We start from the raw sequence: 26,133 nt of genomic DNA on the forward strand, positions 1-26,133 counted from the left end.
TAGCCGACAGTTGTGTTTGAGTGGATGGTATTTACAGCGCTAACGCAAGACTGCAGTAGCCATCATGGAGGAGGGATTTTGTGAGGAATGTAGCCTCTGTTTTGTGTCAGGCACCCGTCAGCTTGCCTTAAAAGCAAAGGAGGACAACAAAAGACTTGATCAACACGAGTTTAAAGGATGAGGGACGGAGGGAAAGAGTCAGGTTGTCATGTTTGAGCAGCTGCTAGGTGGGTCCAGGAGAGAGGGGAACGAGGAGGGAGGAAAGGGGGGGGGCCGGGCACGCTTGACCGGAGCGTGACGGAGCTGTAGGCTAACCATCGATCGCTGATCAGCCCGTCAAACACAGCAGCTTTTGTCCATCTGCGAGGAGCACATAACAGCCCCCTCTTTGCCTTTCACTGTGGGTGTCCACAGGGTCATGGCAGAGGTCTGTGTGTGTGTCTATTTGACAGTCCTCAAGTTGCGTGACATGGTAAATACTACGGGGTCGCTCTTGAGGGAACAAGTGGAACACAGAAAAAGAAGTTTTCTCTAGCAAAAGAGCGTCCAAACAGCCGTGTTTGTGCTGCTGTGTAAACACACCCCCACACCTGATTCTTTTATGCTGTCTCCAAGGTACACAGTCCCTTCTGTAAAGTGGCGGCTTAAAGGTGCTGTTGGAAAGCCCGGCGCTGTGTTGTGTTTTTTCACGGACTCTAAAGTGCTTTGTGAGGAGAGGTACAATTTGCTAAATGCTGAGCATGCAGTTCGGAGCCTAGCGCGGCTCTGGAAAAAAGCCATTTTATAGTCGGCGAGCAGAGAGGAGAGGAGCCTCGCCGTGACATTTAAGAGAGTGGATGACTTTGTTGCAGGTCCCTTAGTGGCATGGCTGAGAGAGTGGATGACTTTGTTGCAGGTCCCTTAGTGGCATGGCTGAGAGAGTGGATGACTTTGTTGCAGGTCCCTTAGTGGCATGGCTGAGAGAGTGGATGGCTTTGTTGCAGGTCCCTTAGTGGCATAGCTGAGAGAGTGGATGGCTTTGTTGCAGGTCCCTTAGTGGCATGGCTGAGAGAGTGGATGGCTTTGTTGCAGGTCCCTTAGTGGCATGGCTGAGAGAGTGGATGGCTTTGTTGCAGGTCCCTTAGTGGCATGGCTGAGAGAGTGGATGACTTTGTTGCAGGTCCCTTAGTGGCATGGCTGAGAGAGTGGATGACTTTGTTGCAGGTCCCTTAGTGGCATGGCTGAGAGAGTGGATGGCTTTGTTGCAGGTCCCTTAGTGGCATGGCTGAGAGAGTGGATGACTTTGTTGCAGGTCCCTTAGTGGCATGGCTGAGAGAGTGGATGACTTTGTTGCAGGTCCCTTAGTGGCATGGCTGAGAGAGTGGATGACTTTGTTGCAGGTCCCTTAGTGGCATAGCTGAGAGAGTGGATGGCTTTGTTGCAGGTCCCTTAGTGGCATGGCTGAGAGAGTGGATGGCTTTGTTGCAGGTCCCTTAGTGGCATGGCTGAGAGAGTGGATGACTTTGTTGCAGGTCCCTTAGTGGCATGGCTGAGAGAGTGGATGACTTTGTTGCAGGTCCCTTAGTGGCATGGCTGAGAGAGTGGATGACTTTGTTGCAGGTCCCTTAGTGGCATGGCTGACAGGTATTGCCCAGGGACTACATGTGCTGCAGAGGGCCAGGCAGGCAGCACAGACTAATGGCTCAGCCCTGTTGGTGTTTTCAGTGCCCTGGCTGACTCCTGCCCACATTAGCTGAGCTGGGGAGTGACGGTCACTGCACTGTCTGTCTCTCTCTCTTTTTTAGGGATGCACAATCTGCCAATATATGCCAATATTTTCCAACTCTTTTGACCAATTGCCGATACCGATATATGCGTGCATTTTTTCCACCCAATTTCAGAGGACATCAAGTCTCTCCTGTAGTGGAATTAACACATTATCATACATACTCTTATTGTGATGGTCCACTGGCAGATGCAGAAATAAATACAATGTTTTTCAAAATGTACACATTCACTGGGCAAAATAAGAAAACTACTTCGACTTTTTATTTATGAAACATTTTCTTTCAAACCTGTAAGATTCATTGATTGATTGATCTTTCATTCATTCAAGCATTCAGTCAAGTATCGAGCATTTGGGTATAAATTAAAGCGTCATTTTATCGGCCTGTCATATTGGCAGAAATGTTTGTTTTGGGCCGATGCCGATATTTCACTTTAAAGGGACAGCTCACCCTAAAATCCAACATACATATTTTCCCTCTTAACTGTAGTGCTATTTATCCATCTACCGTAGATTGTTTTAGGATAGTTGCCTGGGTTTTGGAGGTATTGGCTGTAGAGATGTCTGCCTTCTCTCCAATACAATGGAACTGGATGGCACCCGGCTTGTGGTGCTCGAAGCACCAAAAAATACATTTGAAAAACTCAACAGCATTGTCTCTTTCCAGAAATCATGACCCGGTTACTCAAGATAATCCAGGGACCTTGTTGTGAGCAGTTTCACCGGACTACACCCACTAGCTGCTAGCTAGTGCCCACATGAAACTAGCAGCAGCTAGAGCAGCAGCTAGCTATGGGGTGTAGTTCGGTCAAAAATAGGTCCTACATAAAACTGCTCAGAACAAGTCTGTGGATTATCTTGGTCATGATTTCTGGAAAGAGACATTGCTGTTGAGTTTTTCAATTGTATTTTTTTCGCACTTAGTTTGAGCACCACAAGCCGAGTACCATCCAGTTCCATTGTATTGGATAGAAGGCAGAAATCTCCACGGCTGATATCTCCAAACCCCAGGTAACTAACACAAAACAATATAGATGGATAAATAGGACTCCAGATGAGGGGGGAAATATGTATTTAGGATTTTAGGGTGAGCTGTCCCTTTAAAGCCTTTATCGGCCGATACCGAGAATGTTGCCGATATCATCCCATCTCCCTCTCTCTGTATCGGTCTATTTGTGTGTCCATCCCTGCTCCTCTCAGGGGGTAAACACAGCTGGACTCCTCCATGCCCCGTAGCCACTCGGCGGGCCAGGTCAGCGGGTCGCACGGTCACCGATGTGATTCAATTACTCACAATGAGCCGTGAGGCACTACGGGGAGTTGTTTTGCTGGGTGGGCGGCCTCCTCGTATGGAGCTAGTAAACTGTCAACCGACCCCAGGGGAGGAACAGTGACATCTCTGACCTTTAACCAAGACGCTGCAGTAAAAGCGCGAGCAGAACTGGCACCCGGGGAAGGGAAAAGGGGCATCTTGAGCCAATCTGCTCTTGTCAGTGTTACTACATGCCGCCTCAGGTTACACAATCACAGGTCATCCGTCCGTTTGTGCTGCAACATGTGGTCCGATAGGAAGTGCTTTGAGATAATGTGGAAGCAATCACTCCCGGTAATCACTCCAAAGTTTATTAGCATTGGAAACAAGTGAAAGTAGAAGTAGAAGGGCACTCGGAGAGCGTGCAGAGACCTCCGCTAAGGTTGGTGCTTTTATTGCTTGTTCGTGAGTCGGAAACCGGATCCGCTCCAAAATGTAATGGGTTCTTCGTTGGCCCATGCTACACACCCTTCCGCGTAGTTTCACGGAAATTGGGCCAGTAGTTTTTCTGTAATCCTGTTGACAGTCAGTCAAACAAACAGACGGACAAACGGCACCGAAAACATAACGTCGTCGGAGGTAAATATCAAATATGTCACGCCATTTGCAGATTTCTTTTCCACATAGGGCCTATGTACATTCTGAGTTGATCTGTATCTTCCACTGCCTCGCTTTTCTCTTTCTGAGGTCTCTGCACATCTCTCTCTCTCCCTGTATGCTCAGCAAATTCCGTCAATAATTCAATTTTCTTCTGCCTCCATCGCAGGTTTTCCAAGGCAACACCAACCCGACAGACGTGACCAAGACAAGGCTGCCCAAACCCACACTGACACGCTTTGTCCGGCTCCGGCCCGTTACCTGGGAAACAGGCATCGCGCTGCGCTTCGAGGTGTATGGCTGTAAGATATCAGGTTAGTGCTGCCGAGACCCCTGCTGATAATGCATGCATACCTACACACACTCCAGCTCTATGTTTGATCAAACCTGCCATTGAAAACACCGCTAGTGTCCGATTAAATACAGGCCGGTTTCAAGTGCGTTCACCACATGAGAGTATCTCCTTCTATTCTCTTCTCTTAGTTAAAATTGGCTACGTGGGTGGTTGGTGTCTGTGGCGGCAGTGTCTGTGGCGGTATCAGTCACGATTGTGATGTCATCAGCGATGTCACTTGAGCAATTGTGATGTCATCAGTGATGACCTTCCTGCCTGAGGCTTTATAAGTGGTGGGAGTATAAGTAGGGAGAAGAGGACAAGTGGCACATCAAGAGGGACAGAATGTAGGGAAACAGTGGATGGATAAATTCAGAAGGAGGCGGTAATGGAACATAAAGGATGCCAACTGCCATAAAACACCACAGAAGAAGAAGAACTGACGCATCATCTCCAGAGTCTCCACCATAGCAATCCTGGTACTCTAAAAGGGATCATTTCTGCTTGTGTTCCTTTGTGCCGTTGGTTTGACTCCTTTTCTTGTTGCAACCTGGCTGCTACAGTGTTCTCCCTCCTGGCCCCAGCAGCAGAAACACCTTGGTGAGAAGATAGCTAGCTGTCTATGAGAGTCCTCCTCTAAGGCTAAAGCAAGCTGCTGCATAATGGAGGAGTGGCACATGAAGGGGGGGATTACGTATTTATGTTACCTGATGTTTAGATGTACCTCATTCAATATGGATGGAACCAACAGCTGGCAGGCACACAGGCTCTCTCCCTGTCTCTCTCTCTCTCTGTCCCTCTTCCTCTCTCTGTGGTATATCTCTTCTCCTCCAATCCCTCCAATGTGCCAGCTCCCCTGCTGGTCTGGTCCCACCCTCCTATCCAGCCCCCAGTCTGCTGTCTTCTGGCTACAGAGCTTTGGTTGTGGCAAATTATGCTCATAGCATCTCTGCCTCTTTGTCATGTTATTTTTAATGAGAAGGGTGGCTGTGTGTGTGTGTGTGTGTGTGTGTGTGTCTGTGTGTGTGTGTGTGTGTGTGTGTGTGTGTGTGTGTGTGTGTGTGTGTGTGTGTGTGTGTGTGTGTGTGTGTGTGTGTGTGTGTGTGTGTGTGTGTGTGTGTGTGTGGTGGGTGGCTCTTTTTCATCTGTGTGTGTATGTTTGTCAGCACATCTGTCCGCGCCTCTATGGGTTTATGAGTGTGTGTATTGAATGTTTATTAGTGTTTACACGGTGGTGCAGTGTGCATTAGGCACAGCATTGTTTGCGTGTGTGTGCTCTCCTACTTTTCTATTCTTGTGAGGAAAAGGATGATCACATTTATCATTGCTTTAGTCCTCACTTCGACAAGGCTTTAGCTGAGGATTAAGAGTTGTGTTTAAGAGATTGTCAGGTCACATCCATGTGGTGTTAAGACAGTTCAACGTTACATACGTGTTACATACGTGTTACATACGTGTTACATACGTGTAGCTGTGCATGTCAGGGCAGAGGGCAGGGTTACAGCTGGGGCGTGTGTTTTGGGCAGACGACCAGACCGCACTGCACAGAGCGTAAACACATCACAGGGACAGAAGCACCGCAGGGCCTCCGCGGTGACGTCAGCACCCCTTGGCGCTCTGAAGACTCTGCCAGCTCCACTAGAGGCTAGAGACACAGTCAGGGAGAGAGAGAGACAGCTGGGAGGCGCTTGACTGCCGCATACACTCCTTGACTCACTCCCGTCTTACATGTACCTTGAATTATGAATCTCTGAGACAAGAAATTCAAAAAGAGCTTCTGAGGAAAGGAGCACTGAGAGCTTTTGGTGTCTGTTCGCTTTTTCAGAGAGATGCCGCCATGATGGGTCCAACGAACGCAAGAACCGCATCGAAAAGCCTTAGACAGAAAAGGCTTGAGATGAAACGGTGAGGGTGTAGTAGAGCTACAGCGTGGAGTACTAGACTTTAGAAGAAAGGCGGAGGTAGACCCCAGAATGCTCCAATATGTATTTGCTCAATCATTCTGGTCAGAAGCATGTGTGTCGCGTGCCTCTGCCTTTGATACATGCAGCTACTCATTAATAAGCCCCGCCCCACTGCCCAGTTGTTTGTAAATAAGCCAGGGTGGGTGACGTGTATGGGTGTTGTGATCCACCACTGATGCTCCACCCGAACCCTCATCTCACCATCTCCACCATCAACCCACACACATGTTCCTCTGGGTGTGTCGTTGCGTGCAACCCTCTCCGATCGCAGCTGAAGTCCATTCACAGCTCCAGATGACCCGGGGAGTTCACTCGGTGTCTAAACCCAGATCACTCACACACACACATACACACATACGGTACACACACACACACACACACACACACACACACACACACACACACACACACACACACACACACACACACACACACACACACACACACACACACACACACACACACACACACACACACGTCTCTTTCAGTGGAATGCCTTAGCTTTGCTGATCCACCAGGGGCTAGCTCCTCTGATCGCACTCAAACAGGTCTTGGCAGAGGACGAAAGAAAGAGGTAGAAAGACCCCCGAAAACAGCAGAGAGTCTTCCGCGCTGCCAGCGTTTGTTCCTCGAGTTCGGATTTGGACTCTTCTACTCCTCGGAAGAGAAAGGCAGGACCAGGGATTGGTCTCACGGGTCTGCATAGGAGCTGTTTAAGATAAGCAGAAAGGCAGAGGATTCTGAATAAGGCCTTGTTCTCTGAGCACTTCGCTGTCTTTTCCCAGATGCAGCGATGCTATTGAGTCGTGCAGCGGTACAGTGCACACTTTGTCTCACACAGACACAGAAGTAATAATGGCCAGTTTGATCCTCCGTGGGAGCCACATAGTAAATATGTTATTGCTTACTACAGGTCCTAGACTCAGTGTCTTTGCTTTAAGTGGAGGAATAAGTTTAGAAAGAGAGACAGACCAGAGACAGGCACTCAGGCATATCAGATTTACTGCAAATACGAGCTGCCGACTGGGAAAAACCTCCTAGTGGTGATTAATTGGAAGCACGACATGGGGGACTCTCAGGCGGCAAAACATGGCAGCAAATCCACCATCCTCCTACTCAAGGTCTTTCAGAAGAAGATAATAAAATACCTTGTGATAACAAGAATGAGCGCCACCATTGACCTCAAGATGGCTATAGTGGATATGGGCATTTTGAATTAAACATGAACAGGTATAAGTTGTGGCAACAAGATGTCACCCGTTCTTCTACTTCTTCCCATACTAAATGAACGTGGCATCAGTCTGTTCAGTAATAACGGTTAAATTACACTCTCGATATGCAGGGATGTGATCAAGACTCTAAGAGCAGGAGGCAAAAAAGAAAACAGCTGTCTGCCTTTGGAAATCAATGGGAGTTATGCGTCCAAGAATACTGAAAATGACAGAAAACTAGGATCGGAGAGGATCGGAAAGGTAGAATAAAATGAGGAGAAGAAAGTGCGGACAGGAAACAGTGAGGTGTTAAAAGGGTTCCACTGATGTTGACAGCTGTGGAGCAGAAGGTAGATGCGTGCAGCAGTAGAGAAATACAAAGAGATATAAAGAAGTGTTTGGAGGGAGGAGGGGATAAGGGAGATGAAAAGAGAAGCACTCCCACAAAGCCAGAGGTGGAAGCACCAACTGAGAGGAGGGCTTTAATTGGCTGCCTAGAGACAATCGCTGCAGGCACAGGAATTAGTATGCATGAGATCTAGAGAGAGAGAGATCACAGCAACATCACAAAAGACTTGTGGGAATTGTAGTCCTCACTTTGACTTCCACCGTTACTCTCTCCCTATTGCCCCCATACTGTATGAACCTCAAACTGGCCAAACTAGACTTTGGGCATGGTAAATAATGTTGAATATCAAGCCTTTGGATATAGATCAAGCCATATCTCATCCCTGCAACTTTTCATTAGTTCTTTATCAAAAACGAACAGGCCAACACCCCCATCTTAATCTCCCTTTTCCCCTCTTTCAGAGTACCCGTGCTCAGGCATGTTGGGCATGGTATCGGGCCTGATCACCGACGCCCAAATCACGGCCTCCTCCCATACGGACCGGAGCTGGGTGCCGGAGAACGCCCGCCTGCTGACCAGCCGCTCGGGGTGGACCCTGCTGCCCCAGCCCCAGCCCTTCACCAATGAGTGGCTGCAGGTGGACCTGGGCGAGGAGAAGCTGGTGAGGGGGATGATCATCCAGGGAGGGAAGCACCGCGAGAACAAAGTCTTCATGAAGAAGTTCCGCCTTGGGCACAGCAAGAACGGCTCTGACTGGAGGATGGTGCTGGATGCCAACGGGAACAAGCCAAAGGTGAGAGCAGGGGGTCGGCTGTGTTTCATGTAGCAGAGAATGGCTTGGCTTGTACCATAGTAGAATCCCTTATGATGCTGGACAATGTCTGAAATGTCCCAAATCAGCAGTGTTAGAAGAACAATGTAAGTACCGCCCAAAACAAAAAGAAACCCGAGACTCTCCTTTGTAATGTAGGCAAAATAAGGGAGGGAAGTAATGGTGTGGTTTCTAACAAAAGCCAAAAGACAGATATAACATTTTACCCTCAGTAGTAGAAAATTATTTAAATACATACATTTTTACTTTGAATACTAGAAAGAAATATCTCAGATACGCAGCAACATTGATTCGGATTACGCCGCATTTAGTCCATTTTGGCAGGAGCGTTGCGCCCGGCAGTTGTGAGTCATTCAGCAGTCATTGCAAGTCAATTTGAGCAGTGCTTTGAATCACATTAGGATAAGCATCTCGAGACGTCTCCCCAAGTCCTTTCCCGGTTCCCACTCTCTAATTTGTATTCTGCACCGCACACAATGTTAAAGCCTTTCAGTGGCTGCTAGTGAGACCTCTCCAGAGAGGTAGGAGGGGTGAAGGGAGGCAGCGGAGAGGAGGGGAGGGAGGAGAGAGGAGAGGAGAGAACGTGCACCACAGAGAAGAGACCCCGGATCTATCTGCCAGTGCGCTTTGAACTCGTCACGTGCACGCAACCGCGTATGCGCGCCCATACACACAAAGATTACATACAAGCACACACATACAACCACACCTCCAAGAAGTGTGGCAAGAGCCCGTCCCCAATTACAAGCATCCCTGACAGGGTATAAATCTGATCCAGATGGCCTGATGGTTGATTTATGAAGGGAGCCAGGAGGATCCATATCCCCCCTGTCCTAGTTAGCCACCTCTCTCCCCTTTCTCCTGGCCATGAGAAGGTCCCAGCATCAAAGGCGAAGCAGGCTCCTTCACGTGATCACACCCATTAATCCACCTCCATCAATCCTCCATCTCCTCCTCTGCCCGCTTCTCTCTCTCTCTCTCTCTCTCTCTCTCTCCATTCCCCTCTTTCCTCCTCTGGTTTTTCATCTCTCCCTCCAGTAGAGGGTCTGAGGCAGAGTGGAAGGAGCTGAAGTTGCCTTTGACAGAGGTATATGTCACGCTGTCTTAGCCACTGGCCTCCTGCGTCAGTCACCCAAGCAGCGCTTTAGATGTCAGCAAGACAACAGAGATCTTCTGTTGTTTCCCAGCATCCCTCTGCTGGTTTGTCACAAGACAGGAATAAGTCTGCCTCTGGGTTTCTGCGTTTGGAGAGCTCTATCACTCAAACTCGCCACTGCAATGACATTATCTGCAATATTGTGCTTCACGTCCTTTTTTCCACTCACTCTACTCTTTCCTCTCTCTCTCCTTCCCCCCTTTTCTTTGTCAGATATTTGAGGGGAATATGAACTACGATACTCCCGAGCTGAGGACGGTGGAGCCTCTGCTGACCCGTTTCGTCAGAATCTACCCAGAGAGGGCCACTCCTGCCGGGATGGGCCTGCGACTCGAGCTCCTGGGCTGCGAAATTGAAGGTACAGTGCACTGGGACTCATTTAGACCTGCTATTAGAATGTCATTCGGGTTGTGAGTCATCTGCTCGTGCGCTTGCATTGACACCATATGAGTCCTCGTTCACCCGCGGCCGCTACCCAAGTTGGTGACGTTTCTACCCCAAGGTACTGACATTTCCACTGATGCCAATTACCCCATAGGATTGCGTGTCTTGCGTCAGTTAAGCACAATACACTCATTGCGTATACCCATCTGACATGCATGATAACACGTGTGTTCGTCCACACACAGACACACACAGGTGAGCCATCTATCATCCAGGGTAATGACATGCGAGTATAGTGTGCACTTGATGCCTTAGTAGTATTTAAAGTAGGAGTATTTAAAGATGTGCATGAGGATTCCCTCTGTTGAGCCCAACAGCTGTCCAGCTCCTGCTCTTGATCCCCACACGGGACAGTTGTCTTGATCAAAGCAGCCCCTATAGCAGAGCCACGCCTAGAGGGGATCACATGAAAGCCCACCTGGCCCAGTAGGATTATTGCTGCCTTGCCCCCCATTGCACTCATCCCAACTCCTGGCCGTCTTTCGTCCTTCATAGCTGCCTGCACGCAAGTCTACGCGGCCGGCTACTCTCACTATCTCTCAAATTACCCCCCCATACTTTTTCCTCTCCTTATCTGCCGCTCTCTCAAAGCTCTTGAGTAGAAACAGCTCAGCGATGTAAGAGTGTGCTGTAGCGGGCTGGCCCTAAGTGGATTTACATATTGGATTTCAGGGAGGCGGTGGGCCCAGTCCGTTGTAAGCCTCGTGGCATCCCACCGGGAGCTTTAGTCCCATGATAATGCTTGTTTTCAGTGTTAATGCCAAATACAACACACACAGCAACCGCTCTCACCCGGCCCTGCCAAACATATGCTTACAGGCATACACAACCACGCACATGATGCAGGTGCTTGTACCTCTAGTATAGTGTGTGCCTCATACACAACCACGCACATGATGCAGGTGCTTGTACCTGTAGTGTAGTGTGTAGTATAGTGTATAGTATAGTCTAGTATAGTGTGTGCCTCGCCATAGTAGGAGGGCTAAATCCTCATTTCTGCTCCCCTGATGCAGTGCTGACCCCAGCCCTGACCTCCCCCACCCTGCATCTGACAGGGGCTGATCTGCCTCATATTTCATCTCGCAGAGGGAGAGAGAGAGAGAGAGAGAGAGAGAGAGAGACCGCTGGCTCACACACACACACACACACACACACACACACACACACACACGCACGCACACATACACACACACACACACACACACACACACACACACACACACACACACACACAAACACACCCTCTCTCTCTCTCGCACACACAAGAAGACACACACACACACGCACACGCGCGCACACACACACACACACACACACACACACACAAACACACACAAACACACCCTCTCTCTCTCTCTCGCACACACAAGAAGACACACACACACACACACACACACACACAAACACACCCTCTCTCTCGCACACACAAGAACACACAGATACACATACATTTTTCACACTACCCCCCCCCCCCCCCTTCTATATGTCTCTGCATTTCTCTCTCTACCTCCCTCCCTCCCTGTAGTGGGGAAGCCCGTTCATTACTTCTGTCAGCGTAAACACAAACACACACACACACACACACACAAACACACACACACACACACACACCGCACGACGGCTGTGTGGCAGTGGAGCGTGGATTGGATCTTGCCCACATCCAAGTGTGGCGAGCCATAATCATAGGCCGCCATGGCAGCCAGGGGCCCTGCCTATAGCCAATCCTGAGCCCTCTTTCTCCATCTCCAAGCATCAAGCCCAAAGCAGCAGGCTTTCACTTCAGCTCTATTTATACACCCAAACCTCCACAGATTGATAAAAGGAGGGATGCTAATAGCTCAGGGCCAGATGAGGGCCCAGATTGAAACCGATCTCGTGACAGTGGGAGGAGCACGGCGAGCTTGAGTATACAGTTTTGGGGGTGTTTTCACACCTATTTTGTTTTGAGCAGTTATTTCAAACCCTGGAACGGTTTCCCCCTTAGTTCCGCTAATTTGGCCATATGCAAACGCAGCAATCACACTGAAGAAAGAGCTTGTTTAGAGGGTGGTCTTGGTGCACGACTGCTTCGTTTTGATTGAGAGAGTTGAGTGAGCAGACAGTGATGCGACCCAACTACAGGACACGTGATACGATGCAAATGTGATGATCCACAAATAGCCAAGTGGAATTGTACCAATGCATAAAAGCAACAAAGTAACAACTCATCTGCTACAAATCGTATGTCAAGGCATCTGTCACATATCTAACTTGAATTTTAACATATGGTGTCTGTTCTCTCACTCCTCCCTCTCCACAGCTCCCACTCTCCCTCCTACCACGCCGATTGCCAGCACCACTCCATCAGATGAGTGTGACGACGACCAGGCGAGCTGCCACAGCGGCACAGGTGATGACTACGACACGACAGGTGCTAACATCGCCCTCATGAGACTGCGACTGCAACTGCAACTAACTAACTAACCCCCCAATGCCCTAACCCAACCCATCTTCTGCTCTGGCTCTCCTCGTCTGCTCCTCTTGATTTGATACCAGCAGCCTCACCGCTCTCTGCCCCCGCTTGATTGGATACCGCAACTAATCTGCTATCTACACCGCACACGCTCCAGAGCACACGCATCCGCGCTCACGCTCGCATGCACACAGGCGGTCGTGGCTCTAATTACCTGCACCTGTAGCCCCCTTCCCCCTTCAGCATCCATTCCCTCTTACCTCCACCTCTGCACAGTCACAGGAGAGGAGTATCTCACTTACACTACAGATCGCACACACACACACACACACACAAACATACACACACACACACACACACACACACACACACACACACACACACACACACACACATACACACACACACACACACACACACACACACACACACACACAAACATACACACACACACACACACACACACACACACACACACACACACAAACATACACACACACACACACACACACACACACACACACACACACAAACATACACACACACACACACACACACACACACACACACACACACACACAAACACACACACACACACAAACATACACACACACACACACAGACAGACAGACGCACGCACGCACGCACGCACGCACACACACACCTGCCTCTAAACCTAACTAGCTACAGCCGGCTCTGTCCCCCTCCCCTCCCCTTCCTTGCCTTGTCGTCGTCCTCCCCCTTCTACCTCCTCCTCCGCTTGGCCTCGTTCCCCACTAACCCAGTAACCTGCGCCGCTGCCTGCACTCCCCCCGCTAACCAGCAGTCTCCAATGAAGAGCATGGCACCGTTTCAGTCACATGTTTTAAATGTACTGCATAAGTGCTTGATGAGAGTGCATAGACAGACAGGGGAAATGTATCCACTGGCACCTGTCAGAACGAGCAGATAAGGCTTATGTTGATGAGCCAATCCTAGCTTGCGTGGATAGATCTTTTTTTTTGCATGTTTTTAGCGCGGGTTCCTATCTGGAGGAAACCCCAGGGGAGCACGGGGAGAACATGCAAACTCCGCACAGAAAGGTCCTTTTGACGAGCTAGCCCACCTGGGCAGTAGGCACTGAGGACATGGGGATGGGGACACACCCTCAGCGCCCCAGTCGGGAAACAAACCCAGGACCTTCTTGCTGTAAGGCGACCACTGTGCCACCGTGCCCCCCTGCATGGATAGATTCAGTGCATGGGTTTATTTACTGAGAGGGTAGTAGAGGCTAGACTCTATGCCAGGCTAGGCTAACTGTGCTAATGTGTTGCATTGTGGCAGGTGGCACCACGACACCAGAGACCCCTACTGCTGAAGTGGACACCATCCCAGGTGAGCATTCACAGTTTTTCCTCAGTTCCCATTGCAATAGACGGTGCATACAACTTCAACATGTGCCTTTTTTCATCATGGCATTTCATCACTACTCTCACCTCATCCCACTATAATAAATGTGGATTTTGTTGCACGCCACAAAATGCCAAGGTTTGTTTTGTATTCATTTCCACGGATTTATACAAGATCGTACCTTAGCTAATGATTGCCAGCTCTGTCCGGGCTCTGCTGGGAGGTGTGCGTGTTATTAGAGCTGATGATATGGACGTGCGAGGCTCCGGCTGACAGGGTGAGGGAGGCTAGCTGATGATTAGCTGCTGCCTCCTCAGCATAATCACTAATCACTGGGCCGACAAAGACGTGTACACACGTGCTGCTGTCTCCTACAGCCAGCTGAGAGGCTATGCCCCGCCCCCCTCTGATGAGGCAGCAGCCAGCTGAGAGGCTATGCCCCGCCCCACTCTGATGAGGCAGCAGCCAGCTGAGAGGCTATGCCCCGCTCTGACCTTGGCTAATGGGCCATAGGCTCCATCCACCCAGCCCCCTCTATCAGCAGCCTCTCTGGTCTGTCTGCAGTCTACTGGGGCACAGCTATGATAATAGATGAGAATGAGAGTTGAGGTGTGTGTGTGTGTGTGTGTGTGTGTGTGTGTGTGTGTGTGTGTGTGTGCGTGTGCGTGCGTGCGTGTCAGCATAAGTAAGTGTCTGTGAGTGAGCACTTAGCCATCTGATTTTCCATGTTAAGGGTCTCAAGCCATGCAAGCTAATCAGCTCTGTGTGTGTGTGTGTGTGTGTGTGTGTGTGTGTGTGTGTGTGTGTGTGTGTGTGTGTGTGTGTGTGTGCGTGCGTGCGTGCGTGCGTGCGTGCGTGCGTGCGTGCGTGCGTGCGTGTGCATGCACCTGAGAGATGTAGTTTCCATTGGCATATGGCATAAAAAAAGAATGTCCTCCTTTTCATTGAATGGCCGAGTGAGTGATGTGGCTGCTCATGTCATCCAGAGCGTGTTGGTGGGTAGCCTCAGTCAAAGTCTCTTCAGAATGGAAGAAAGACAAAGGATTTCATTGGGAATGGTATTTCTCAAATAAAAAAATAAAAAAGCGGGTCCTACCCCTGAAATGTGCTTCCACGTGGGATTGCATCCTTTGTAGTCTAATGGGTAAATAGCGTTGCCGCCTGCAGAAGCAAGTTAAAACCCACCCATTATCAGAGGGAATATTGGCTCAAATGTTCTATCCTTTGGAGGGCCACCCCGCTCCGTCTCTAAACGCATCTCATTCTGGAGTTTGAGGCCATGGCTTACATCCCAAACATCCCTCTCTCCCCTGTGTTCCATGGAAGTCTTTCTTTATCCCATTTGAAAAGGGAAATTCGCTGTAGTCCAACTCTCAAACATTTCTCTCCTCTCCAGAGCCTTTTTGAGCACGGCATGTGTCTGTGGGGGATTGTGTTGGTGGGACAGGGCCCTTCACTGCAACTATAGCGCTCTTTAAACCTCCAGTCCCTGCTCTCATTAAAATCCTCCGCTCTCAGTGGGTTGCCGTGAATGCTGCTTTTTCAACTGGACATGATGTCCGGACCCCATCTCCCTCCCTCTCTCTCTCTAGCTGTGCCTCTCTGCCATCTCCCATCTTAGTGTCACTCTGTACCTTCTTTTACAAGCTGTGTTGCGTTTATTAAAGGAGATCATTAACTGGAGCCAAGATACAGTATATGGTCTTCATGAGGTCTGAGCTGTCGGCTCCTTCTCTTTCTCTTGTCAGGGCCGTACCTCCCTCCCTCCCTCCCTCCCTCACCTCCCCTCCAGCTGTAGACTTCCCCGGCTTCAGTCCTGCAGTTCTTTGCTGCCCTCTAGTGGTTGTAGAGTAGACCATAAGGATGAGTGGCTGAAGCCCTCAAGTCTAGCCTTCAGTCATATCATGACAGGCCCTCAGGTCATTGTTACAGTAAAGCTTAGAGCTTTTGGCAATTTCCCAATTTTTAATAGGAGAGCATGTGACTCATGTCATTATCACAATGATGGACGTAGGTGCTCATACTAATTAATGTGCATTGTCCTTTTAAATAAATAAACATTCAAACATTCTGGCCAGGGATCTAATTTATTTTACTTTGAATACTTATTGCATAATGAAGATAGACATGTCTGAATGATCCAGGAGATACATTTGAGCTGATGCAATGTGATCTCCTCTGGCACCTTTTTGGACCCTGACCTTAACCTTTGATTTCCTTGCAGCTTTCCTGTGGTTTGCCTGTGACTTCGGCTGGGCCAACGACCCGTCCTTCTGCAGCTGGACATCAGAAGATACCGGCTCCAGGTGGCAGATCCAGTCCAGCGGGACCCCCACCCTCAACACTGGACCCAACATGGACCATACAGGTGAGGACCTTATGGGATACAATTCATTTGGGCCTTACAATAAATGTATTATGTGAAAGAAATATCTCGTAACAGAACAGAAATCAAGACCAGTGTACTGCATGCAATCATATAATGTAAGTAAAACATCAGAAACTAGTAGGCCACTTGGAGAGCGCAGACGTCCACCAAGGCCAATAGTACAGGCTGCTAGGATATGCAAATCTTGTGAGTCAGATCGGTCCCACTCCAAAATTTAATGGGTTTGTCCTTGACCCATGCTACGCCCTTCCACAAAGTTTCATGAAAATTGGCCCTGTAGTTTTTCCGTAATCTTGCTAACAGACAGACAGACAGACAGACAGACAGACAGACAGACAGAAAACATACCCTCGCTGGCGGAGGTAATCACTGCATTGACTGAATCTAGCAGTGTTTCTCTGTCAGTAATTCAAATGCATTCATCCGGTAGGTGGATCGGGGAACTTCATCTACACGTTAGCGACGGGTCCCCAGGAGACCGAGGTGGCCCGGCTGGTCAGTCCCATGGTCAGCTCGCCCGACACGGACCTGTGCGTGTCCTTCTGGTACCACATGTTCGGGCCGCACATCGGCACTCTGCACATCAAACAGCGCAAGCAGACCGTGGAAGGACCAGCTGACATCCTGCTGTGGACCGTCAGTGGGCACCAAGGCAACCGCTGGCGGGAGGGGCGTGTCCTCGTGCCGCACTCCAACAAACCCTATCAGGTAAATCAAAGACTGCCAAGATGTTAGTATGGTCCCAATAAACCATCCATGTATTTAGTGGAAGATGTGTGCAGCAGGAGGCCATATTCCACAGCTTTTCCATTGACACCAACACTTATGTAGAGATCAGATGTTGTTCTCCTTGATGACTGTGATACCCAGAAATAGAATGGATGATAGCAATAGTGAGAGCTCCTGACCTGGATGGATCAATGATGAAACAACATGAAACAAGACGATAACCGTGTAGATGCAGTATGGTGAAGAAGGCTGTTTGTGCTGCTGTGTGTGGTTGTGTCCCAGCTCTATTTTTAACATGCGCCAGCTATGTTTTTAATAAACATTTCATCATGAAATAGCCATCTAAATAAAGGCTTTTAACTTTTCTGCCATAAGATTGCCTTGGACCTTCGTTTTTTGAACAGTATGGTGTCGTTTGGTGTTTTATATTTTGTTAGTTCACACTGTGACATTCAGGAAGTAAGGGTGCTGAAAGCTCCCTCTTTGTGTTTTCAGGTGGTGATTGAGGGGCTGGTGGAGAGGAAGAGCTGGGGAGACATCGCTGTGGATGACATTAAAATCCTCCATGGCCTCAGCATGACCGAGTGCAAAGGTAAGGCTTGTTGTTCCCAGTTACAATGCCTCCAGTCCCTGACCTGGACTGACCACTATTCAGTCTACTCCTCCAGTCCCTGACCTGGACTGACCACTATTCAGTCTACTCCCACTGTGTGTTGTTGTGGTGTTGAGTTCAATTCCACTCTGTCTTTGAATAGATCCAGACGTACCCACTGAAGCCATGCTGCCGGAGGACCGCTTAAATGAAATCAGTAAGTCAATTCTGCCATATTTTTGCATTTGCATGCATTTTTACCTTTGCAACTACCAGCTTGAATATATACTGTATGTTCCTTTTTGCATCAGAAGTGATTCCTCTCCCCTTATTTTTCAAGTATTTTGCCTTCTTGGGAACTCTTGTGTCATCTCCAAACCCTTCACGGTTGCACTTTTCTTGCATCACATATCTCCATCTTAACTCGCTTCTCGCTCTCCTCTTTTGGTTGTCTCTCTCTCTCTTCCAGTTGAGGAGAGCACCGACTACCCAGACATCGTGGAGACTAACGAGATCAGCGGGCCAGGCAACATGCTGAAGACGCTGGACCCCATCCTCATCACCATCATCGCCATGTCCGCCCTGGGGGTCTTCCTGGGGGCCATCTGCGGTGTGGTCCTCTACTGCGCCTGCTCGCACGGCGGCATGTCCGACAGGAACTTATCAGCCCTGGAGAATTATAACTTTGAACTGGTAGACGGGGTCAAGCTAAAGAAGGACAAACTCAACGTACAGAACTCGTACTCGGAGGCGTGAGATGGGAGAGAGCGCGTTCGTGTGACAGGGCGATGTGCAGAACGTGCACAAGACTGACTGTAGGCATATCCTCTCGTATATCCGCGAGTAGGCAGGCTCAAAGGACTGTCGATGCCCGAAACTCGCCGGATGAGGGACAGGTTCAGGAACCAATGGGAGGTTTGGACTGATCCACGCTTTTCTCAGGAGCTGCAGTAAAAAGAACCTACCAGTAGGGGACACTGTGTACAAAATAAATACAGAAAAGAAATATGTACAGATGATTAGATATTTTAATTTTCTATTTTGATTTTCATTCATTTTTACAATCGGATGCTGGTGTTGAGACCAATTTATTATAATGTTTAAAGTATTTATCGTTTTCTGGGAGGAAACCTTTTTTTTTTTATTATCATGAAGGCTGTTGTTTATTTTCGTGCTTTGAAAGAGACGTATCGAAATCCTAAGTGAACCATATCTGGCAAAACTGTAGATTTGCCCCATGCTCTGGCATACAGGGTGTGCCCATGACCCATAACCCCCCATACATGTCCCCTTTCCCCCTTGACCCCTATCTCTCTAAAGTGAGGGTCCCATCCCATCCATGGCAATGTATGGTTCTGACAGTGCCTTTAGTACATCTTTGTTGGCCTCCTCTGTTGAATTGGGTGTTTTTTAAATGCTTAAGTTATGATGACAGGAAACCGGGGCACATTATCTGAAAAATATCTGCAAAACAGGACCCAATCCACCACAGCGCTTTGTTTTGTTTCGTTCTTTTCTGTCCAAAACCCACATACTGTAAATAAGTTTTAATATATTTTATTGCCCTTTTTAAGAAAAAAGTAAAAAGAACAAAAACTGCCGTATCCCTTTTTTCATGGGTTGTGTGTGTGTAAATACAATCGTCCGATTGTTTTGTGGAAGGTGCAGTGTTATGCTTTCAGTTTTAGATTCTTTTCACTCGGAAGAGGCCGATTTGTGTGACGCCGGTGTTATGGCGATTTCAGTGTGCATTCAAGCCATCTGTCATCAAAAACGCCCACTTCATAACGACACCCAAGAACCAATGAGTCAAAGGCAACAAAAGAAATCAATTAATAGAATGAACTCACAGCAATTAAGCATATCTCTCTTTTTCTCCTTTGCACTCTGTCTCTTTTCCCTCGCCCGATCTCTGCTGTGCGAGACGAATACGTTCCACACAGCATCAAACACCTTAACATTGTTCATATCAATGGCAGAGGAGGTAGTAAAAAGTGTAAAATGTCTGCCAGCATACCAAAAACTAAATCAATCATCATTGCTTTGCTTTAGCTAAGGACTAGACTAGTTGGTTACCTCCAAATGTCACTGTGGATTGTTCACTGAAGAAGTGCTATCTGGACAATGCAGCTTGAATGCACTTTGTCACTGAATCCCTTGTTGTGGGAGTCTATTATTAAAGGGGAGGGGGGTGGGGGGTGGGGGTGGGAGTGGGGGGACGCTAACTGAAGAATGGTGCTATCATTACTCCAGCTGGACACACGTAGTAACTCATGGTAACCCAGTTTGTATTGTTCACATGCTGTATTGTAGCTTAACGGCCTTTTTCCAGGGGGCCACCAAGAGTTTTTACGTGTTTCACGTGTAGCAGCCATAACGTTGCGATGTCATGAGCTGATGTCATGAGGAAGGGACACCGGTTACAGCGGGGGGGGGGGGCAATGAGTGGCGTCACCTGAATCAGGTCACCTGGCCTCCCATGTGGCTTTACCAAAGGACGGTCGCCCCCTTTTCTTTTTCGCTGGCGTTTCCGACACACAACCGCTATACACAGTCATCACTGGGGGGGGGGGGGGGGGGGGGGGGGGGCTCTTCGCTTCACCTGTCAGACCCCCTCCCCCACAGAGACATCCAACAGAGGGAACGACAGGACGACTGTAGAAAACAAGCATTGTGCCACCGTCTGTTTTTCTATCTGTTTTTAAGCTTAAAAAGAAGTGCATACGTCACCTCGATGTGAACTCTTTGAAATCTCTATTGAGACTCTTGTTTGCCATGTGATGGATGGGACAGTCCCACATCACAAAGGCTTTTTGGACTACAAGGGGAAGGGCCTCGGTGTGAACTCAGTGAGAGATTGACAGTATCAGGACACGAGGGCCCATAGGACCTGGAGCTCAGTGGTTTTGGCGCCACACCAATCAGAGACTTGATCCTGACAAGGGGGGTGACGTCCTTTTTCCATCAGTGTGCTTTGTATGTCATGTGCTGTGGTGAACACATTGTCAACTTTGTTCGTTTCAGATGGGACGTCCCGCGCTCTGCAACCCCCCCCCCCCTCCACCTACCGCTTTCAGCTGTAGAGGACTGTGTAGCGAAGACAGCCGTCTGCTAAACTAGAGAAAAATTGATACTGTAGCGTGGACTGAAAACAAAACAATGTTGCACTGATAAATATATTTAAGAAGTTTATGTGTTTATAGCGTTCATTTGCAAAAAAAAAAAAGAAAAGTCACAAAAAACACGTGTTCATTTCTCTTTCGTCTTTTTTATATATAGTTTCAGATTATGTGATATAATTCTGAAATGTAAAAACAAAATTATTGGGATGTTTTTCATTATTGAAAAAGGCATAACAGAGTTTCCCACATTAATGTCCCCCTACCCCTCACCCCCACCCCTCCATTTACCTGGCATATTATCGCTTCGTTTTGTACCGTCATTCAAATTTTGTGCCGATTTTTGTTTTTGTTTTTTTACAAGAACAACAAAAAAGACTTTTATTTTCAATACTGCTTCTGTAATTTGCTGTTGTAGGAAAAAGATGAATAAACAGCAAAGCCTTAAAAAGCAATGGGAATGTTTGTGTTGAGACCCCATTAACCTCTGTGACTGCCTGGACTCCCATATCGTCCTGTTCCTATTCCAGATATCCATCACAGCCATGCTGCTAAACTAAAGGCTAGTTAGCCTCATCGCTGCAATATGGAGATCTACAGTATAAGCAGCATCTGATATTCCCATCAAAATGATGTTGAAGTAAGTAGCCTACTAACGCAGCACAGCAGTGACATAAACAAGAAGAAGTGTTTTTCTCACAGCAGTTTCCAAAGATACAACTCAAACAAAGAGGTTTGCTTCTTTTTCAATCTCAGGGCAATAAACTAGATTTGATAGATTATCATGGGCAAAGTTTGCTTAGTTCAGGGGGTGCACTGAACCCCCTAGTGGCTGTAGCCAAAAATGCATGTTTTAAATATCTATTTAATTATAACACAGAAGTAATATTTTATTGTAATGCCTTGCTCTACTCTAGATAAAGGGTAGAATAATTGTGTGACTGTGATTATTTTCAATGTTTATTATGAAACATAATATTATTCTGGTCTATTTATGAGGCATGATATCTGAGCGGCATAACCTTGATGTAAACAGTAGATAAAACGTGTGCATAATGACCTCCATGCCGTGGAGAGGTTCACCAGTCTCCTTCCCTCTCTCTGACATGTGTCATTCTGTGTTTTTAAATTCTGTTTTCTGAATTCCTATGGAGTGATGGAATTTATTGAAGTTATAGGCTGTTTCCGGTTTTGCGGTTTGTTTGATTTGAGTTTGATTTCTAAGGTAAATTCTCACAATATGCCATCACTCATTGGGCATATTAGTCAAAATTGATATGCTGGTATCCTATTTATTTTTCTCTGCACCCCCAACCTAAAGTTCAAACTTGGCCTAAAACCAGCTACTTCTCAGCTTATTTTGTTCGACACTGAGTATAAGGGTCAGCAGCACTTGTAATGCGACAAGGCGGCTGAATACTTGTGCCCCGATCTCCGAGCAGATGGAAAGAACTTGGGCCAAGTCTCTAATGTGAGGCATCCCCACCTATTGGAGTGGTAAACAGCGGTGGAGATGATAGCATAGGGAGGAGGGCGGAGACTGACCACTAATGGGAAGCTGATGTGGCCGTCACTGAGGAGCTCAGCTGTTTTTCCCCTAGTCTGTCATTAGGTGAAATTGCACTTAGTTTTCATTTTCACAGATTTTTTTTCCTGCGAGGGGTTAGTAGGGCCACATCTTCAAGTGTTGGTGTGTTACATTAACATGGCACGGCCAATGGGTCTGTACTGTTATGATGTGTAACTACGACGTCTGTAGACTGTAGGTCCTACAGCAGGGATACTCAACTTGCTTTGTCCGGGTGGCCACTTTTGTAAGGCCAGGGGCCAGTTAATAAACAAACATTACACATTTTCTGTAGCAGATTGTGGTTTTGGGGGACAATTTTGTGCACACAGGATAGTTAGTTGGGTTAAGTTAAGTTAGTGAGGTTAAGTTAGTTAGTTAAGTTAAGTGCCTGGGTGGCGAGCAGATGGCGATATTTGACAATTTAGCTGGAGTTCAGTCAAACTTGATTTCATGTTAGTTTGAATTAGGAAATGGTCGGAGGGGCCACTCTGCACCATATCGCGGGCTGCATCTGGCCCCCCGGCCGCAAGTTGAGTATCACTGTCCTACAGTGTCAAGTCAGTGACAAAAACAGGGCAAAGTGGACTCACTCCTTTCTGCACTGACAAAATGTATATTGCAGATCAGAAGATGAATGCAAAAGTAGAGAATGTCAACTACTGATCTTCTTAAACCATATTAGATATAGCAGCTGCTTAGTCTCCATGTATGCATGCAAAATAACTACAGGTACATGAGTTTTGTAACCCCACCAGATTCGTATTATCTCTCTTTAAACTACTTGATGGGGATGGGGTAGTTTTCCGGACAGTCCCAGACTAAAATGTGCTGGATTAACAATTTGCTTTCTGGGTAGTAGATTGAAATAGTCCTAGATTTACAGTAGGCCCTATACAGTATGTAAAAAAAAAAAAACATCTTTAATCTCCTCTGATAATTGATTGATATTTGATTTGCACTATTCCAAGACTAGTTGAAGGTTTAAATTAATCTTTCAGTGAGACTGGTTGAATTTCAGATTGATGCTGTTGTCAGGGAAGACACAGTTTCCATCTCCTGTTTCTTTTCCAATTCCAATGTTTATACATCCAATCCCTTTTTATGGACATCATCAGAGCTGTTTACACTCTACCTCACTAACACAGGTTTTCACATTAAGTATAATCCTTTTTTTTCATAATTTGCTCTATCACCAATTGATACCATACAATAGTGATTCAATAGCCAGTTAATGCACTAAATGGTAAATGGTAAATGGACTGCATTTATATAGCGCTTTTATCCAAAGCGCTTTACAATGTGCCTACATTCACCCAAAAGCGTTTACATTTGCTGTTCTAAAAACCTGTGAATTTCCTGGGAAAGAACTTCTGCTGCACAGAAAGTCATGCATTTTGTGCTTATGGAGCAACAACAGCTGTTTAAAGGAAATAATGACAGCAGACTAAAGAAAGAAAGCCATGACCTGCACTGTCTTTATTATTGCATCATGTTGGGCCAGTGCTGACACAAGTCATGACCGCTTATCACCAACAGTGTCGCCAAAATCAAGAAACACAAGAATCTATCAGATCTAATTTAATCAAGGACACCATAGTCCAGATAGCTCATCTCAAATTAAACTGAGCTGAAGAAAACAATGTTTTAAGAAGTGATTAGCTATTCTGAATTAAGGCCTACTGCTGGTTCAATCTACAATCTGCCTGGGAAACCGGCCCATAGTGTAGAATCTGGCATAACAATACTTCTTAATTGGATTTCAGTTGTAGCCAGCTACTATGGACTCTCCCATAGAGCACTTCCGTACAGTGTTGAAAAAGTGGGTGACTCTGGGACTGGTATGATGAGGTCCATCTTCAAGCCCTGAAGCTAGAGCACCAGCCACAGACAATCATCCTCCTATCAGCATGTCTCAAGCTACACAGGACTGCTTCATCAACAGGGATTTTCCTGGATCACGTCATATAAAAATGCATGTTGTGATGTTGATTGGCCATAGCTGCACAATTATTAATAATCAGTAGTCTATATGTCTAATAGTGACCAGAAAGTGTTTATATATTTATTTTGGCAGTTAAAGAGAGTGGTGTGTGTGTGTGTGTGTGTGTGTGTGTGTGTGTGTGCGTGCGTGCGTGCGTGCATGCATGCATGTGTGTGTGTGTTTTCTCCCACTGATGTTCTATGTAATAAAACATTGGTTATCAAACATGCCCTAAATGAGGCATACATTAAAGCCTGCATGACATTACAGCAGTGTCTGTAGTTTTACATATTGCCACTGGGTGGCTCAGTGGAGTAACACAGATTATTGGTGATCATTTGAGGCAGGACAACTTTCTCCTTGAGATGCTTATAGTTCAACACAAGACTGGCTCACTCAATATAGTAGGTAGGTAGCTTGCTAAATTATGGGGAATTTTACGAACCCAATGGGAGCGCATTTGAACTGCTGTCAGTTCACACTTTTAGCACTTAATCTACCTGATATCCTATAATAAGATTGTGAAGGGACGTCTGTGAGTGAGTGAGTGAGTGAGTGAGTGAGTGAGTGAGTGAGTGAGTGAGTGAGTGAGTGAGTGAGTGAGTGAGTGAGTGAGTGAGTGAGTGAGTGAGTGAGCAGAGCTACAGGATGTAACTACGTATGCCATTGTACAGTAGGTGCGATCGGGCTGAATCTTTCAGGAAGTGTAAGCACCCCAGCCGGATTTTTGAATGAGGTAGCCTAATTAATTAGGGCCGACTAAATGGGCAAAAATGGCTATTATGGCCTCAACACCGGTTCAGCACCATGGACCATTTAAATCTGAAACTGCACTTATACACAATTGAGTGTGTGTGTGTGTGTGTGTGTGTGTGTGTGTGTGTGTGTGTGTGTGTGTGTGTGTGTGTGTGTGTGTGTGTGTGTGTGTGTGTGTGTGTGTGTGCGTGTGCTTCATAATCACAACAAAGAATTATTGTTTTAAAGCATCTGTCCTTCTAGTGTGCAGTGACCAAAACAGACCACAGGGAGGCTCAAGAGTTCATAGAAGTACTGCCAATATTCTTCCACACTCCACAAATAATTCATTGATTATCTTGTTACAAATTTTGTCAGAAGTTTTAAAGTACAATCCCTTGTGCAAATAATTCAACTAAGGGAGTCAAACTATATACGTATATTGGGCATTTGTCCAATTCCAGATATATGAATTGGTAATAAGTACAATATGCATAGGCTACTAAATATATAACACTAGAATCTATATAATCTGTTGGGGATGTCTTCATTACTATGGCATTTATTATAATTAATTATTTATAAACCAGAATCTATTATAATAAATAATCCATTCATCATCCATGAAAAAACAATGTTCTTAACAATAGTAGCCTACACAACTCTTGGCCTTTAACAGGCTTGAATCTGGACCGTTCCCATTTGTGCATGAACTCTGGAATCATTGTTTGTGGCGTTATCATTTATTAACACATTTCAATGGCTGTTTTTTTTCTCCCTTGTCACAAGTGATCAAAGAACTCTAGTTTTTCCCTCAACACAACCTTGCATGACAACATACATTTGAATACTAGAACATCCATGGGTGAAACAGATGCAGACAGCCAGGAGAGGGAACAGGGAACAGTTAACATGTATAACAGGTATACTACATCTGGATAACACAGTGAGTCTGAAGCCTCTGTTATGGTCTGTATCTCTTCTGACAGCATGTGTTAGATATCTGGACACGCTGTACTTATAAGATCTTATTTTCCTCCTTCATTCTCTCTCTCTCTCTCTCTCTCTCTCTCTCTCTCTCTCTCCCTCTCCCTCCCTCTCTCTCTCAATCTCTCTCTCTCTCTCTCTCTCCCTCTTTGGACATTTCACTCGCTGCTGCTGCTGCTGCAGCAGCTCTTAGCAAATATGATCCAAATATGACCCGTATCAGTCA

The 26,133-nt window shown here is 47.0% G+C and overlaps 1 protein-coding gene across 2 annotated transcripts in view; it reads left to right on the forward strand.

The window, feature by feature from the left end:
- The window catches only part of LOC310772429 (neuropilin-1a), a 78,342-nt gene extending 58,692 nt beyond the window's left edge, over positions 1–19,650 (forward strand). Inside the window, exons 8-17 of one of the 2 annotated variants that reach the window (XM_083632242.1) lie at positions 3,844–3,988; positions 7,994–8,325; positions 9,734–9,878; positions 12,264–12,374; positions 13,740–13,790; positions 16,030–16,173; positions 16,625–16,902; positions 17,419–17,515; positions 17,679–17,732; positions 17,985–19,650. In XM_083632242.1, coding sequence (XP_083488368.1) covers positions 3,844–3,988; positions 7,994–8,325; positions 9,734–9,878; positions 12,264–12,374; positions 13,740–13,790; positions 16,030–16,173; positions 16,625–16,902; positions 17,419–17,515; positions 17,679–17,732; positions 17,985–18,271 — 1,644 coding nt within the window. In that variant the 3' untranslated portion in view covers positions 18,272–19,650. The remainder of the gene's footprint in view (positions 1–3,843; positions 3,989–7,993; positions 8,326–9,733; positions 9,879–12,263; positions 12,375–13,739; positions 13,791–16,029; positions 16,174–16,624; positions 16,903–17,418; positions 17,516–17,678; positions 17,733–17,984) is intronic. The other variant, XM_083632243.1, reaches the window with a different exon arrangement.
- The last annotated feature ends 6,483 nt before the right edge of the window (positions 19,651–26,133 follow it).

Source organism: Poromitra crassiceps, assembly GCF_964638095.1.
Source record: "Poromitra crassiceps genome assembly, chromosome: 2".
NCBI lineage: Eukaryota > Metazoa > Chordata > Actinopteri > Beryciformes > Melamphaidae > Poromitra > Poromitra crassiceps.